Consider the following 18919-nt stretch of genomic DNA (forward strand, 5'->3'; position numbering starts at 1 on the left):
CACATAATACAGGTATAATTTTACGATCAGCTTTCCCTGTGATGCTGCTAATTACACAGTGTCACGCAGCCATGCTACTGACACATTTACTTGTTAGCTAAACAGCCTGAGTTTGTTCTGAGAAAAAATGTGAATAGGATTCAAGAGGGAGGGGTTGCAAAGGATAAATTAATAGTTACAATGATGCCCCATTCATCCATGAAACAAAAGTTTTTAACTGGTGGTTTAATTTTATGGCTGCTGCTCTCTTCTTTTGTGTGTGTCAAAGTAAAGCCTGTTACTGTGTCATCCTATAAGTGCAAGAGCAAGGTCCTAAAGAGGACATATTATGGTCCTTTTCATATTTGTATTTTCTGCTTCTACTGTGATGCGTTTTCATGCTTTAATGTTCCCTCTGGAGGGAACTTTGGGAATTTAGCCATGCAGACCACAAAGAACAATAGAACACACTACAGGAAAGGGAAAAAGCCTAATAGGGCCTCTTTAACGCCTTTCAAACACATGTGGACCTGCTCATTCCGCTGCTTCGCTTACAGTTGCACCAGGTTGTTAACCTCAGTTGGCGCTGTCAATAACACCCTAATGTTTACTATTGATTCTGCGGGGTGTGTGCACAGGCTGGAACGCATGCTTTAGGACGTGAGTACATGTAATGGATTTTCCAGCTGATGCAGAGGTTGAGAGTGTAAGACGTACGATGGCGGTGTTTGAGTAGATGAGGAAAGTCTAGAGAGAGAGAAACCATGAAGATGAATGAACAGTTGAGGTAGAGTTCAAAATGAACTTCTCCGTCAGTGGCCACTTCCAACTGTGGAAGCTTGTCGCACAAACATGTGTATGTGAAACAGCTGTCTGCCCCCGTTGTTCTTTCTGCTGCTTCTTCTCAGCATCTCCGGCATCAATCAGAGTTCCATTGTTTTTCTCTGCATATTCTCATTTCTCGGAAAAGTGGGATTGGAGGAAATATGTTCTCGTCATATTTGCCCTTTGATTTTGTTAGCTCAAGAGTCTGACATTTGAAACTATAACTCTTTAGCCTGGCATAACCATACCTCCAAAGAACTGACGATATTGCCTTAGGAAAAACAACAATATAAGACGTTTTAGTTTAATGAATCTGAATACAGAGTTCATATAAATACATATGGACTAAATATTCATATGATATGTTGTAATAGCCAGGCAAAGATGCCATCACCAACAACAAAATCCCACTGTCAAGTTATTTTTCTCCACAAATCTCTAGTTTTTTATCAATGTATGCTGGCCTTAAAAATAAGAATGCTTACAAAAAACATTCACTGCAGGCTCTGCATTGGACTTAACCTCATGTGGGCTTAATTTGTCACTGAAGTCTCTCCAAAGCTAACAGCATTGTTGTCTTTGGTGGTTAAAAAAATGTAAAATGGCTCCGAAATACAGCCTGATTTTAAGGCTGTTAATACACCTAGGCTGCCCGCCCATGTAAAGTCTATGTGTGGGAACCACTAGGTGTAGCATAAAGAATAATAAAGAGGGAGAGACTGTATATATTTCAATGTGTAAAAGGTGTTAAATCATTGAATAAAGTTCTATTGTCGTGGACCAGTGAGGACAATTATCATGGCCAACCAATGTTGTGTTTAAGCAAAATCCGATCGAATCCCATCCGCTTATAATGTGGCATAGTTTGCGTCCCATTTACACCAATGCATAATTTGTAACCATGTAAATTATGGGCTTTTGTGATTGCAGTTGAGTGCTCTAGAAGACCTTGAGGAGTGAGTAAATGGGAAAGAGGAAGCAAATGTAGATGTGCAAGAGATTAAAGAGTAGAGTGGGGTAGAATAAGACAGGGATGAAAGAAAGGAGTTGACAGTGTGCAGTAAAAATAGACAGAACGGGAAAGACTTGAAATATTTAAATAAGGCCAATTTGCAGTGCTCAGTCTATAGCCTTCAATAAACCCTAGCTTGCATGGATAAACACTGAGTGATCTTCATGAGTCTAAAGCTTTGTGAACTTTGGCTGACTGAACTTTGGACAGAAGGAGAAAGATTGCAACTGACAGGTAAGAGCCACGAAACAGCAAGGATGGTATTTTTCTCCCCTGCTTTACTTGAATTAAAACACCATCCTCATTTTGATGTCAATTGTAGTTTGTTTCCTGAATGCTGATAAAACCTTATTGGCGGCTTGAGAAAATACACTTTTACTAGTTACTGTGTATATATAAGGTTTTACCTCACTGTGAGCAAAGGAGGGAGCAGATTCGGGTAAAAACAAAACAGTTTTCTCATCTCATGGAGATTTGAGTCCTTTTATTTGGACATAATTACCTAATTGAAATCATTTAGATTAAAAATGTCAACCTATAAATGTTAGCCCTACCAATACTTCCAATTATCCATATTACTGCAATTGTACTTACAGTAAATGACCCTCAAGATGCTCTTCACTGTCACTGTTTTCTCCATGACATAAAACTGTTAAGGTGCAGCTACTAGCAAAACCTGAAAAAAAGCCAGGTCAAAAACACTCTCCATCCTGCAGTCCCACCAATTCCATGACTTATGTGTACATGTGGGAATAGGAAGCCAAGGAATTGCATTTTTCTCGAGAAAAAATACTCCGGTTGACCCAACAGTACTAGTCTTCATGAACCCGCTTCCTGGTCAGCCATTGCTTAGAATTACTAATAGGCAGTACTTCTTACGTGTCGAATCAGTCCTTATATCAAGGCAGTGCTCTCGAATTTAAGAGGTTTCATTCTTTTTCTGGTAACTGAACCAAAGCCAACTGATAGTAGAGACAGAAATATCTCGAGGTGTAGATCTCAATATAAGGTCTGGCAGGTGAAGTTAGGTGTAGATAGTTTGAAGTGTTGCTTCACTGGTGGACAGGGTTAGTAAGAACCAGTAGAGGGGTGGTTATCTGAAGAAAAGTCTTTTATATTTTCCTGGACAGGCCTGAAGAGAATTACATTGGAATCAGAGTTGATGCCCTTTACAATGCTCGATAAGAAAAAGGAAAGTAACACATAGTTATCTCAAGCTTGTGGTACACCGTATAATGGCCCCACTATACATGAGCTTTGCATGGTGTCCATAGTAACAAGCAGTTCATTTTTGTCAGTTGTGAAGCGTGCAGCGACAACTCTAATCACTGAAGGGAAAAGCGACTCACTTATAGACAGAAATATAGACAGGAAACAGAAAGTACTGCTTTGTAAAAAATGGATTTACCTTGTCCGGACTTTCAGTTACAATTCATGTCTGAGTATAACTTCAAAATTGACAGCGTCAGAACAGTGGCTACAGTGATGGATGACTCAACGCCCCTCGGCAGTTTAGGTTGTATTCATTATGATGTAGAATTATTTTGTTGATTTATTCTGCCTTTATCCCTACTATTATAAGACTCCCGCACACAGCAACACCGACCCAGGGAAAAGTGTAGCCAACAACAAAGTTTTATGGGTGTTTTTCCTAATGGCTACTGACCACACGAAAGTTTGGGGTCAGAACTGTTGCGCTGCCTCCGTACTAATAATGCAATAGTTTCAATCCATACATATGGCCTTCTTTAGCCAATACGCTCCAAAAGGATTTAGGTTCAAAGCACTCAGCAAACATTCTTTTGAGTAACTGGGTTGGCCGTATATTGATTGTAAAGTAGTTATCGACTCGAGTCCATTGTAGTCCAATCTTTGAATTCTTTTAGCATGCTTTAAAATGATCTTTATATCAGTCACATAAAATGGTCAGATCTCTTTCTTTCTGAGACAATATTCAGAGTACTCATGCGTACACCGTTGTGTCTGAAAAAGAGAATCAAGCGATGCATTTTTTAAGAGAGTTGTTGCTTTGTTGTGCCTTGACAGCAGCTCGAGTACAAGTTGTACTTGTAATCCATCCTCTAAATGTTTCATGTTTTACAATGTCCTTTGGATCGTCTCCCCCCTCAACACGCCTATTAAGACATCACACAAACACGCACACAGTCCGTCACCTGGTAGGTATATGAGGCCATTTGCACTCATGAAACTTTCAGTACAGCTGTCAGCAAGGCACATCGCTGCTCGTCTCTTCTTCTTTGTCCTCTTCTACTGTCCTTTTTTTAGAACTTTCTCTCCTTCTGTGTCCTCGCTGCTTTACTGTCCTTTCTTTGTTACGCATCCTAAATGTACTCCTCTGTCCTATCTTTCCCTCCAAGTCCTCAAGGATTCATAAATTGTCCTTGACTAAAAAATGTTTTCATGAAACAAGATATCTTTGTCCGAATGTTTTCCTGTGTTTTTTTCAACTCTGAGTCAAAGAATGTTTCTCTGTTTGGTGATTCGGTTGTTGTAAAGGTCCCTGTTCAACCCAAGAAATATGCATAATTCATCCGTGTCTCAAAGAACTGGATTTCTGAGCTACATTATGTGTCTTTTTGACGAATCCTTAACGTATGTCCATAAATCTCGAAAAGAAAAATGTACAACAAAAAACCAGAGTGTGTTTGGGTCTTTCACAAATGCAGATTTGCCACTGACTGTGTGCGTGCGTGTGTGCGTGTGTGTGTGTTCCAGGGGAAATTTTAACCTAAGCGTTGTAATGTCTCCGCTGTGGTCTTCTCTCTGTGGTGCGGCCATCTGTTCAGTACCCTGATCCAGCACAAGACAGGCTTTCTCTGTCTATCTCTTTCTGTCCTTCTACCTTCAACCCCTTCTTCATTTGTCTGTTTTCTGCTTTTGTTTCCTTTTACAATAAACATTTCACTCTTAGTCCAATCCCTAATTTCTATTCTTCAGTATTGATCTCAAGACTACGTGAGAGGAGTCGAACATGAATGATGTAGAAGGAAACACACACAAAGATAGAAACACGCCTTTCCTTCCCGGCATACACACACAGACAGACAGACAGACAGACAGACGGACAGACACCAAATTATCCCTGTTGCGTGGAGCATGAAATTAGCAAGTAGCTCAGTGTGGCAGCATTAGCATGGCTGTTTAAAAGGGATACTGTGACATTTTCAGGTTCTGGTATATGGTCCTTTTCCATATGGACGGGTGTATTTACCAGGCTGAGAGCTGTTTAGCATTGTTAGCGGCCATGTTTAAAACCATTGCGTGAGATCAAATGTGTTTATTCCTGGTCGAAAAGGACTTGACTGAGAGAGTGAACATATATTCCTCTCTGCTACACATATTTTACACGTCTTTTTCCAGCTTTTCTTAATACTCGTATGTGATATGGAACTGAATATCTTCTGATTTGGGACTTTTTAAATCTGCAGATTATTTGATACTGAAAGTTTGAATCGTAAGTGGCAGCTGTAGTACTTTAGTTGACAAATATGATAAGCTTATTAAAAAATATGATGCGTTTTATGGATTAAACCAATGCTTCCCAATCTTTTAAGTCTGTCAAGTTGCTGCTTCCTGTCAGATGTCTTTGAGTTTTTAGAAGTTTCACCAAAAATCACTCTCAACTCTTTTGATAAAAACTTCAAGGCTGAAGCTTGTAGTGTGAAATATTTGACAAAAACGCACATAATACAAAAATGTCCACATGTAGCGTGACATTGCCATCAACAGTCTAAATGGGGATGTTAGGCTATTAACTCAGAGGGAAATGTTTATGTTTAGCCCCATTCTTAAAGTTTTTATGCATTACGTCCTTACATTATGACCCATTGGCTGCCTCAAGCACGTAATCTTTCATATAAAGTAAAAGACTAAATTGTTTTACTAAATTTAATAAAAATATTAGGACACTGACAATATAATAAAAGATATTTCCAAAGATATTTGTTTAGGTTTTTTTTTGGAAAGCAGGGCAAGCTATGTATATATTCAATAATTTACCATACCACAAATTGCATGGCTGTTCAAAAGAGATCTGCCTTATAACTGAAAAGCAAACCTTGTCCTTTTTTTCCTCTCAGTGTAACTAAAAACCCATTTTTTAAGTATCATTTATGTGTAACATCCTCTTCCACTCAAATAACACACGCTAAGATGTTGCATAGCCTTGAGTTCCCATCAAATAGCTGTATTCTGTGTGGAGATGTTGAGCGTCGACATGAGTGATAGTAGAAAGCAGTGAAGTAGTGATCCAATTGAGCTTGAATTTCTTTGAGGGCATTATCCACATCGAAAATAGAACAGTTCCTCTGAAGTAAAACTAAGAGCAATAACCTTCTGAATGCAGAGGCTCAGACTTTCATATCGTCATCAGACTATACAAGGGTTACATGCTCTCTGTTGAATATGAATACCTGCCAACTGAATTAGACGGGGATTGTGTGAGCATCCCAGAGGGAACTGGCCCTCTTCACTTCTTCGCCTCTCTGCCTCCTATCAGTTGTAAGGGTTGGCCTTACGGTCGCTCCAAACAATGAACTAGGCCTCTGAAGACAGAACCCAGGTCATACACACACCTAGCCTTTTCAGTCTGCCATTAATCCACACACTCGCACATATTCTCCTCTCTGTGTCCCTCTGTCACACTCCCGCTGACAAAAGCATCACTATTTCTCCCTGTTTCTCCTTTTATTATCACACTTCTATGTTGTGCACACAACCCCAGCCCCATTTTGATGAATTGCACACACAATCAATGCCATAGTCTCGTTCATGTAATAAGAAAAGCGCTTTCAAATGACCACCGCGGTGCCTGCACTTCATCATGTCCTTCCCGTGTAATTGTTACATCACTTTAAATCTGCTTGTCTATCGTCTTGCATCACTCCCCAGCAACATCACCTTTTCACCTTGTCTGAATTCAGCTCCTCAGGGTATCGTGTTAGGCCCACGTCAGGATGCTTTGTTTTGGTGGGATTAGAAAAGTCAAGACAGTCGACGCAGCAGTTTACAGACACTGTGACTTTGCATTACGACTTCTCATCCTCACTCAGCTCTCCTCATTCCCTTTTCCTTCTCTGTTCACCTTTAGCCCCCTGCCTTCTCTATACTCTCGTGCCCCCTCCCTGTTGAATCCTCTCCCTGCGCCTCCCCCACTGCCGCCTCTCACCCCTCCAACCTTCCCTCATTTTTTCCCCTACTTCAATCAGCAGTGCTCGTCAGTCTGAGCCTGGCCTGTCTCAGCCAATATGGCTGCCCCGACACAAGGGAGGGAGGGACCGAGCATAACAACGGAGGAGGAGAAAAGGGAGAGATAAGTTTGACAGTTACCTTGACACCCATGACAAGCTTCTTTCTTTTTTTTTAGCAAATCATAATGATGGTGAAAGAGCAGCAGTGGATGGATAGGGAATGGGGAGTGTCAGAGAGGGAAATGGGGGAGAAAGAGAGGGATGAGTGGCGGCCAAGATGTTGAAATGTCATGCTTTAGTATTTGTTTTGATGGTTTTTTTTAAATGTTAACTTAGTTTAGCATTAAGACTGAAATCAATGGGAAACAGCTAGCCTGGCTGACATATTCAATTTTAGTTTTAGCTAACGGCCTCCGGGCTCTAGTATTAGACCTTATATGCAAAAAAAAACAGTATCAACTTTCTCATGACATTTAGCAAAAAGAAGAGTTAGTGTTTTCCAAGATGTGAAGTCTTTAGTGATTTGACCTGTTTTTCTGGCCGGGTTATTTAATTGGAGCACTCTAAAATAGTTTAGTAATAAATCTGTATAAAATGTCACGATTGTAAGAATGCGAGGTTATATCTCTCACAGCTTAAATTACATTTCATTGATTTCTTTTGTACATCTTAAACACAACGATAAGAAAAATGTGTACATTTCAGAAGTTAAAGTTTAGCTTTATGAAAGGACCTCAACCATTAATCAATGAGATCACTCGAATAACTAAAAGTTCAGCCCAAATGCATTTCCGTCTTAACAACGCAGTCTGTCAGCCATGCACACTTCAAAAATGTAGTTTCCTTTGAAAACAACCTTGCACTTAAGGAGCGTTCCTATAGCGATGTGTACCTTGACTTCAGAAGCAGAATTAGCTTAACGCCCTCACATTACGAATGTGTTTCAGTTGTTGAGTCATACTCAAAGTGAGCATTTTATCTCGGCATTTCTTCGTCTTTCTGATGCCAGGGGCACATAAAGTGCTGTCATTAGTTCACTGTAGAATTGAGGCAATAGATTCTCAAATGAATGGTGGAGCGGCATGGAAATGATTGGTGACAAATGAAACAATATCAAGATAACTTGTTAACAGAAGATGTTTTGATCAAGATAAATCGATGTCTCATTTGTGATATATTCCCTATAGTCGTATTAATGAGAAAAGGAGAGGAGGGAGGGCGACAGATGTGTTAAATGAGACTGAAGAAGGTGAGAACGGAGGATAGATGATTGGAAAAGAAGAAGAGGGGACCGACAGAGAGACTGGATTTCAGAGTTTCACAGTCCCTAAGAGTTCATTGGTCCATGAACTCACACTCACAGAGAGAAAATCTCATAGAAGAAACTAAATTAAAACCACACTCAGCTTGGAGGGTGATAAACATTGTGCTACCGTATGCCACTCGTATACTAACTCATCTGTGTTTGTGAGGGTGTGTTTGCTCACCTCTGTTGTTTGGATTGGAGATGCAAGGTTAGACCAACAAGCCAATCTCCTGCCAGTTTACAACTCGAATCACGCTATGCTTCGCTGTTCACAAACAGCCTTTTTTTTCCTGTCTCTTTCTTTCTCACTACACTCCTTTGCAAATACTCTCACTTGGGGAATTCTGAAAATTGGTTTAACTAAGTGGGAGGTAAAGCAAGAGGGACGCCAAACGACAGGAGACGCTCACAAAAGGCGTAGGGTGATCAATCTGTTTCAAAAGACTTAACACATGAAAAGCAGCGGATACAGAGAGCTCACATCCAGCCGTGTCTTTCTGTGTAAATCTGTCCGTTATTTCTTCCTTCCTGTTGGGAAATTCAATTATCACAGCAGAAAGGCACTTCCTGTAAATTTCCTGCAGAGTGATTGCTCTCTGTTGTGGTTAAAGAGCAACACTTGGTAACTGGAAGAAGTGGAAATGATAACAACTTCCAACTCTAATTATAGTATTAAAACCTGGCTGAATTATTGGAACGTGTGTGTAGCTTCAGGCTTTTTTTATTCTCACCTGTGTGAAAGATTCAAAGCAGAAATCAGTCAGCTTCCTGTTACTGTAAACGATGTGTGGGTAGTACATTTGGAATGTATTTTAAAGAGGACATACTATGCTCATTTTCAGGTTCATATTTGTATGTAGTTCGTCTGCTGGGACATGTCTCCATGCTTTAATGTTCAAAAACCTCTTTATTTTTCTCATACTGCCTGTGCTGCAGTGCTTCTTTTCACCCTGTGTCTGAAACCAGAGCTCAGTCTGCTCTGATTGGTTAGCTGGCGGGCTCTGTTATGATTGGTCACCGCTTAGAGATTTCCTACCCATTAGCCTATGACGTACAAAGCACACGTGTTAAAATCTGATTTCCCTGTGCTACGATTAAACATTTAACAAAGGAGTCCAATGGAGGAGTTTTTTGAATGTGTGGGAGATATTTTAGCCTTTGCAGACCATTTACATGCACACAAACCTATAAAACACACTACAGGAAAAGGAAAACCTCCAAAAGAAGAAAGGGGCCTCTTTAATGATGCTAGTTCTAAGCGCCACGTATTATCAAAGTAGACACAGGAGAGCGCACACTTAAGGAATCATTTATGAGTTCATTCTATAACCAAGAGTGGGACTGACTTGTGTTTGTGTGTAGGGGACTGAATTATACACGCTATTCCCACAATTTAACTTCATGAATTTAAGCTAAAATGACATACAGCATGTGGCTAACCGATCCCCCGCACAGGCACAATGTGCGGATGCCTTCAGGAAAGCACACACATTAAAATGCACTTCTGATATTCTATCCCACCTTTAAGGGCGGCATATGCTCCCTTTTCACTCGCATTTAAAGGCCCTGGTAATTATCCCCCGTGTGATAGGGCTCTGGAGGGAAAAAAATGAATAGAACAAAGAACATCTCATCCTTTGTCTCCCTCCCTCTTTAATTCCCCAGCTCATTGCCGAGTCATAAAAAAAATGAGCCGCCAAACGTAACGAGGGGTTGAAATAAAAAGCTGTGTGAAGGAGAGGGGATTTGTCTATTTCTTCCTCTGTCGCCCTGCGAAATTTGGATTTCTGGATTGTGACAGTCGGTTTTATATTCTCTGCCTTTTATATCTCTTCTCCGTCCCTTTGTGTGTACGCCGCCTGAATTCATCCTCTTAAAATTCCTTCAAATCTTTTTCTTAAAATGAAATGCGATGAAAGGCCTACTGAAGAAACTTGAACGTTGTTACATAGCGAGTGTGTGAAATGCTAAACTTGTTGCGAATCAACATCTGTGCTCAACATGTCCGTCTCCTTTTCTCTTTCCCAGGCTGAACCAGAGGGCTTCTCCCATTTCCACCTGTACGTGTGCGCAGCCTTCCTGGTGCGGTGGAGGAAAGAAATCCTAGAGGAGAAAGACTTTCAGGTAACGTGCACACGAGACGCAGGGGACGCCATAAAGCTTTACGCTCCAACGTCGGAGCGAAGCACACACACATGCAGGCTTTCGCACCCAGCTGCTGATGGTGATATGCTGTACTCGCTCTACATCCCAGTAAATGTATCCGGGTTTGTGTGTGAAAACAAACAGACTACAGGCTGTCCATGGCCTACATACCTCTTCATTACCTCCCCAATCATTAACTGTGGGGTTCAGAAGTCGTTGTGAGTGCATTAGTAGATGACAGTAGACAGCTGCCAGAAGGTGACTTTGGTTGCCAGCTCACTGGGGGGGACTTGGCTTTTTAACAGTAGCAACACAGTGTAATATCATCACACACAAACATCATCTCTGCTCTTAGGCTGCTCTCACTTCTTCTCTTCTTTATCTTCTTCTTTCTCGTCTCACATTTTCCCTACTTGACTATTCTTAAAGGGTGTCAACTTCAGAGCACTAATGCTTACGATTAATCTGGATTGACACCACTTGTATTATGTCTATACTCTATTTTGTTTCACTTCTTCTGTGCTTCATGTCTTTTCATTGCTCACTCATAGGAGAAGTGTATAACGCCACAATAGAAGCAGGAAATAAAAAACACTGGTGCAAACTGACCTTCTGTCCTGATGTTAGTCAGCCGAGTGTAGCTGATCAATCCCGATGTTTAAACTTAAACTCAAGCTGACGTTAGCAGCAGTCTCTCCTCTGCTTGTTAAGTGAATCTTGTTCTTTCACGTGGCTGTGACTGACAGCGCCATTCATCCTCCCCTTTTCACAATACCTCACATGGTTATCTATTCTTCGGGAGATGCTGCCCTGATTCATTACACTCAAGTAAACACATGATGTGATCGATCAATCATTGTCATCTCATGGTTCTGTGGGGTCATCTATATTATATTCACATTTACCAAAAATGCAAGCACACTATCCTCCCAACTCCGCATCGCGTTCCTGGCTGGCTCGCCATACTGACTACCAAGTCTTGCGCCATGGGCAAAGTTTTCCTCATGGTGAAGATGAGAGGAAAAGAGGAGGCGTAGAGGGAGGAGAGGATTAGGGTGGCAATGAGGGGGTAGGGAGAGTGGGAAGAGACAAAAGCACACATTAAACTTTAGTGCAACGGAAGGGAAAAAAGAACGCAGTTTTTGAAATGGTGTAGCACACTTTCTTGTAGCGTTACAACCCCTACAACGTTATTCTAAAGACACAATGTTACAGATGATTAATTAAAGCTGACTATGCATCGGGCTGCAGCTTGCACACGCTTGAGGCTTAAAGGCTATAACAACCTTTCAAAATGCAAACGATAAGCGATAGGTTTTATATCAGTGGTTTCAAAACAAAAGTAAGCAAAACTGCTTTCCTGAGGGTGAGGTTTTTATTAACGACTACTATATATGTACTCCTTTACAGTGAACATACAGAACATCACATGTATTTGCATTTATCTCAATAATAATGTGTGATTTTTAAAATACTAGTAATAATAATAACTTCATTTATACAGCACTTATCAAAACGAAGTCACAAAGTGCTATACATGGATTAAGAACAGGCCGTTGAGGCGGCAACAAAGCATGTGGTCAAAATTCCCCAAACACACCCAATACAATTCTACAAAAGAAAGTAAAATGGAACATTAATGTTGAGTAAAACAGAGCGGTGTCATCAAAAGCTTTAATAAAAGAAGAAGTGATTTAAAAGATGTCACTGATTCTCAGGCAGGTAGTTCCAGAGCTATGACAGAAAGGTCGGTCACTCGTTGTTTTGAGCCTGGTTTTGGGAAAAGACATCAGAGCCCTACCTGAAGATCTGAGACTGCTCACAGGCATAAGTGCACAACAAGTCAGTGAGGTAATCCAGAGACAAACCGTTAAGAGCTTTAAAAGTAATCAGTAAAATCTTAAAAATCAATTCTAGATAACACAAGGAGCCAGTGAAGAGAGATTAAACCAGGGGTGATGGGGTCTGCTTATGTATTAATACTAGTATTACTATTACTAAAATACTACTACTTCGTTGTCACTTTGTCTCTTTTTTGAATTGGAGAATACATTCTTGAAGCCATACGACTACCAAGTCTTGCACCATGGGCAAAGTTTAGTAATGTCACGTTGGATCACAGCAACAGTGAGTATTCTCGTCATGCTTGTTTTTATTTATCAAAACCACTGAGTTATCTTATTTCAAACTTCAATGAGAAATGACCCTAAGCGTTTCAGAGGTCCCGCAGATCTGAGTTTGTCCTGTAGCTCCCCTTAGGCGCTAACACTGAAGAAAAAAGGAATAAAACCAATACAATTACAGCTGATACAAGGGGGCCACTCCATCTTCTGTCACTCCCACCATATAATAAATCAGAAGAAGTCTTCAAAGGCGATAGCAGTGGAGGGTTGCTCTTCTAAAGAACCTGTGTTTTAGATGAAGGCCAGTTGATTAAAGCCGGTCCACCCACTGAGACACTGGAGGCTGTCGGAGTTTGAAGATGAGGCATCAACTGACTTATCTCTTCATACTTTCATCCTCTTTTTTTACACCCTCTCCTCTATTCTCACTGCAGTTAAGATTGCTACTTTTTGTTGGATTCCATTTTCAGATTGAATTTCAGATGGCTATAGGTTTTTTAAATGGATTTTTGCAGCGTTTTGAGCTTTGTACACGGAGAAGCCTCGCTAACCTTTATGTAGTTACAGTCTGCCCGCTCTTGCGTTTAGAAAAAAAGGGCAATCCATTTATGGAAATATTTATAATTTGAACATGACTTGGCAGGCATACTGAGAGCAGACCGAGCCTGTGGGGGAGTCAACAATGGCAGACTTGAGAATCATAATGAATTCAGTAAGCTCCTCGGCACCATCAGCTTGAGGACAGCTAGGTCAGCTTAATTTTTGATCACAAGAATGGGAGACGCTTGTGACTTTACATCACTGGGAAGAAAAAGGGACATTTAATCTGTGCCGTTTTAATGTATTCCCTTCTTCTTGTTAGCCAGTGTAGCAGTGTGAGTCTATGCAAGCCAATGCCGGTCCACTGCTTGGCCAAAGTTTTCTCTTATCCAGTGAAATATCCTCACATCTACAAGATAAATTGTCAAATGGTATTCAAAAATTCGTAGTTCCCAGAGAATGGATTTGCATTTCTTTAAAGAGCCACTGAGTTTTCCTTTACAGCTTTTCCCATCAGCCTTAGCTGTACTTTCTGTTTGTTGATCATTCACAAACTCACACGGTGAACTAGCTTAGCATTAACATCTTACAGTAGCACTGTCACTGTATGGGCAGCTCATTGGCAAAGTTCGAAAGGTTGCCAACTAAATCTACAGTGGGTCCGGTCCAGCCAACATGTTCTCAGGCATGCAACCCACAGTCAGTCCAAACTTGTTTGCATTAGCACTAGTTCAGGACATACACTCCTAAATAATAAAACGGATCATACCGGAGGAACATATACTCCTCACAGAATGCAAGAAACTGAAGAAAAACTTGCCTTATACTCAGTTGTTCTTTGGGCCTCAACTCCATAAAACCCTTGGCGTTGATTTAAAACAGGTTTGTAATAAAGACACATCTTTATTTCTAATTCCCCCCCTTGTTATATTTGATCAAGGTTTAGTAAAACTTTGTCTGTTTCCTAATCTTTTCCCACTTGAGTAGACTATTAATGTTCTATCTGGTTATACAAACTCAACACTTGTCTCTTTTTACTCAAACACTCAAAAGGACTCACACACACACACACACACACACACACACACACACACACACACACACACACACACACACACACACACACACACACACACACACACACACACACACACACACACACACACACACACACACACTTACAATCAGACACTGCCAAATGTCATCCTGGCATTTTCCCCTGCCCAGTATACAGCAAATGAGCTCTCATTGCCTATTTGTTTATGTCTTCACGGAAGTCTGTTGTTTGTACTTAATGGAACACAGATGTCGTCTGTGTGAGTGAGTGAGTGAGTGAGTGAGTGAGTGAGTGAGTGAGTGAGTGAGTGAGTGAGTGAGTGAGTGAGTGAGTGAGTGAGTGAGTGAGTGAGTGAGTGAGTGAGTGAGTGAGTGAGTGAGTGAGTGAGTGAGTGAGTGAGTGAGTGAGTGAGTGAGTGAGTGAGTGAGTGAGTGAGTGAGATTAAAACATGAAGTATCCTTGTGACTTTTGATGGGGTTGTGGCTCCGAGTGGAAATTCCTCTTTTTCAGAAATCTATCGGCCAAATGTATTTGACAAAGATTAGTGTCAGTGAGGAAAGAGAAAAAGTTCAGATTTCTTCTCTTCTCAGCTTTACCCGTTTAATTCCAATAGATTTCTGCCTGGGATCCACTGAGCCTCAGAGTTCAAACATAGGCCTGCCAGGTTTGTAAGGGCCAGTTGAACAGCTCTTATCTCCACAGGCTTTATCCAACAACCCTCACAGCATCCCGCTCCTCTCATGGTCCTCTCAATTTCATCTTTTGTTTTGTTGTTCCTGCTTCCTTCTGTCTCCATCTTTCATTCTGTTTCTCTTTCTTTCCCCCGCGTATCTCTCTGAGACTTCTTCTGGCTCTTCCTTTGGCACTTTATCATTAACATCATGATTGAAGGACCTTCAGGGATGCCAGTCGAGCCCCCACTTAGGTCCAGACTGAAAACGGAAATATCAAACTAGATCGATTGCCGTCATTTTTTTTTTCATGGTCCCCAGAGGATCATGTATTCTGACAATGGAGATCAGCTGAGTCCCCTTCCCGTGCCACCGTGAGGTCTACGTTGTGGTTTTTAGTGAAAAATCTCAACGACTATAAATGTATTGATCAATTTCATTAGATATTCATGGTTCTCAAATGATGAGCCATGGTGCGTCTTGGCCTTAGGCGACTTCTTGTCTTCTTCCTGTCGATGTGAGGACATAAAATAGTTTAGGGCTTTTTAACTGTCCAAAGGCAATACCATTATTCAAGACAATCCAACACACCCATTAACAGAAATCAGTTTAGTCTTTTTAACCTACACCATGCATTTACACACGGCCTTCCAGCTCTATAATAAAGGTTTAAAACCTGTTCTCTTCCATCTACTTATCATTACACTCATTTGCAACTCCAATTTTCCCAGGCCTCGAGGCCCTCTAGATGCTAGTTAGCAAAGCATAACATTAACAGCGTGTTGTTTTGTGTTATTGCAGTATATTACTGCTTTGATTTAGATGGGCTTTGTTGTGAACCTCTAGTCTCATGAAATAACTCAATTATGACCATCCTGTTTATAAATCATATTGATTTGGCCTCTTATGAAAGCTGGAGTTGCAGGTTGAAACTCTTACACACAAGTTTTTCTTCAGACGTCAGTTTGTTTAATACATCCAACCCTCTAAATCTGCTCAGTCACTGCTTTTCAGTCGAGCCCTGTGTAAAAGTGTGAACTAATTGTCTTTGTTGTAAAATGTCGAACGTGAGCTTCAGTGAATGACAAACTGTCACAGAGCTACACGCTCCGGCTCCTGAGAGAGGACACGAATGATTGATTCACTTTAATAGTTTTTTAATTTAAAAAAGTAATTTAAAAAGGATAATTCATGCATTGTTATCAAAACTGGTAAGGAGAGTAAATGTTAAATCTCCTCTCCTGGTTGTGGGATTGGATTGGTTAAGCTGCTAAATGAAAAGCAGGAGGAGTATGGCACTCCCAAAGCAATCTGCCTTCCCCCGTTCCACCTCGGCTAGCACACTACCGCTAACTGCAGGCCTGCAATGCAAGGATAAGTTAGTGTGTGCAGCAACACACACACACACTTTCTGTGTCAGTCAGACCCAGGTTCGCACAGACACGACAACTCAAGCAAACAATAAACACAGTCACAGGTAGACATATTATACAAAATGTATTAGCCTCATTACCCATAAGTCCACAGACACCAACAGGGCTTTGCAGAGCTGCCTTGACTATGGAACAAACTCCCTTAATTGTGAAACTGAACATCATCTGGGACAATGAGAAAATAGGCCAATGTGCATTTGAAAAGCCCTTAAGCTTCAGAAGCAATATCCATATTTTTTGGTGAGATTTTGAAATTTTAGCACAAATCTCAACTTGTTTGGTAGAAATGATCGAATCATGGCTGTTTTTTGCAATTTAGCCATTTATATCATTTGTTTTCAAAGAGGACATGATTAAAAGGGCTTTTGAAGGTGGTGCCCCTACTCTAATTGTCACTATTTGCAGTAGTTGTTGTTCCTAAGAAGGAATCTTTTGCTGCAACAACCCTGTTCAAAGAAGACATGGTTGTTTTTTTTCAAAATATTCAGCCGGTACGATGCATCATCAGCTTTGAAGTTGGCAGCGGAGATGCTACTTTGCAATTTTCCTAATTTTGAAAAGGCTCCATCTTCTAGCGCTCATCCGGGGTCGCGTCGCGCAGGAAGCATTTCCAGCAGGTCCAAACTTTCCTTTCCCTGGCCACATTAACTAGCTCCCATCCTTTTAAAGACACCACTCTTGCACCATAGCTATTATTAAAATGGTTATTGGGTTCATCCTTACACTTCATAAAAGGTGGTTAAAGAAACAGCTGGGCACTCAATTATGCTTAAAATACCTACTTTATTAATGCTGTGATGTGTACGCTTTCCTAGAACACTAGTCCAATGCATTAGAATGTGTTTTGCATGTTCAAGGATATGAGTTCATGTTCTGTGATGATTATTATTTTACATTAAAAGTCAAGCAGCACATGAAATAATCTGCTCACTTAAGTGTACATTCACAACAAAACTACAGCGCTATTCGTCAGCATTCATTAAATGGCCGTCATTCGAAACCTCTTGATCTCTTTAACAGAGTTTCCGTGAGATTTCATTAGCGAGCGCCGCTGAATAGTCCCCGTCGCGAGGCTCCCCCGTCGTCATCGTTAATGTGAGGCCAAGCGTTTTCGTGAAAGTAAACCTATTAGTTCTGTCTAAATGGAATCACTGTGTCACTACAGTTTTTCCCGAATTCTTGCTGGAGCAGCCGAAGCGAGGGCTGGGAGAGCAAAGGAAGGGAGGCTAAGATTTGTTTTCACTTTAATTAATGGTGTGTGAAAAAACGGGCGACCTATTGTAAATGTCAGCGTCTGTCCTCAGATCAGTTCTGCCGGCCCTGGGTTAGACCGCCTTGGCAATAAAGTAGAGGAGGGTACTCCAGAGGAACCGCAGTGTTCTGGAAATGTCAGCACTATTTCAATCACCGCCACCAGGAACACGTTGTTTTAGATGAATTCTTATAATGCAGGGAATATGAAACCCTCAGATTCTTGCTTGGATTCAATTTGGCAAATGGTTGCTTGCCAGTTAGCTTGAGTTGTGAGTTGTTTTTGATTCTATTCTGTAGAGATTATGTATGTTTTACAAAAACCTTGCGTTTTAAAGGGGCCCTTTTTTATGCTTTTTGTTGTGTTTTCCCTTTCCTGTAATGTGTTATATAGGTGTGCATGTAAATGGTCTGCAAAAGCTAAAATCCCAGTTTCCATCCAGTGGGAGTTTCTCTCACACACACTCCTCCTCCATTGGACTCTTCTGGTTACTTCATTAAGATAGTGACATCACTATGTAACATGCATGCTTCTATTGGCTAGCGCTCACACATTGCGCATGATATGCAAAGGGATCAAAGACCTCTAGGCGATTGACCAATTACATCAGAGCCGGCCAGCTAACCAGTCAGAGCAGATTGGGCTCTGGTTTCACACAAATGGTGAAAAGAGGTGCTGCAGAACGGGCAGTGTGGGAAAAATAAAGAGCTTTTTGAACATTAAAGCATGTAAACCTGTCACAGTAGCCTTTAACTCTACCAATTAGACATATCTTCGTGTTCCTTTTGTATGTGAGGCAATAGCAGCTGATCATGCCAACTTTATTTTCTGCACCAATGAAGAGTTTTTACCCCATTTCGAACCCTAATTTAATCAGTTTGTTATTTCCCTGCCACCGCTCTGTATACTGATAAAAGAGAAAGAGACATTAGCATGTTTATTCACCCCAATCATTGTCCTAATTAAGCCATTATTTTTTGCCTGCTGACACATTTCACAAAGACCTCTTTTTAAAGTTTATTTTGGGGGGAAACTAAATGTATTCAGTCTAATTATCAGAACAAAGTGTGTCAGGACGCCAGGACAAATGCTTGAAAACTGGAACTCACACGGGCTAATCAGGACATCTGGTCACTCTAGGTGTTTTACTTTGCCAACACATGCTGTAGGCTGCAAACAAAGTAGTCCACGGAGCCCTCTACTGGGAAAACCACTTTCCTCTGTTTTGATGACAAAGCCTTCCCCATGCACATTTGTATTTCTGTCATTTGATGACATGTGGTATGTTGTTATACATCACCCTTGGTCCATAACTGTGCCAGTCTATTTCACAGCTGATGGCTCCTCGTTGACTTGTAGGAAAGTT

General features: G+C 40.9%; 1 protein-coding gene across 5 annotated transcripts in view; it reads left to right on the forward strand.

Annotated features, from left to right (window-relative positions):
- tbc1d22a (TBC1 domain family, member 22a) overlaps positions 1-18919 on the forward strand; it is a 105002-nt gene that overhangs the window by 73601 nt on the left and 12482 nt on the right. For all 5 annotated transcript variants that reach the window (XM_063906035.1, XM_063906034.1, XM_063906037.1 and 2 more), the window contains one exon: positions 10361-10456. In XM_063906035.1, the coding sequence (XP_063762105.1) occupies positions 10361-10456 (96 nt within the window). The remainder of the gene's footprint in view (positions 1-10360; positions 10457-18919) is intronic.

Source organism: Eleginops maclovinus, chromosome 17 (assembly GCF_036324505.1).
Source record: "Eleginops maclovinus isolate JMC-PN-2008 ecotype Puerto Natales chromosome 17, JC_Emac_rtc_rv5, whole genome shotgun sequence".
Taxonomy (NCBI): Eukaryota; Metazoa; Chordata; class Actinopteri; order Perciformes; family Eleginopidae; genus Eleginops; species Eleginops maclovinus.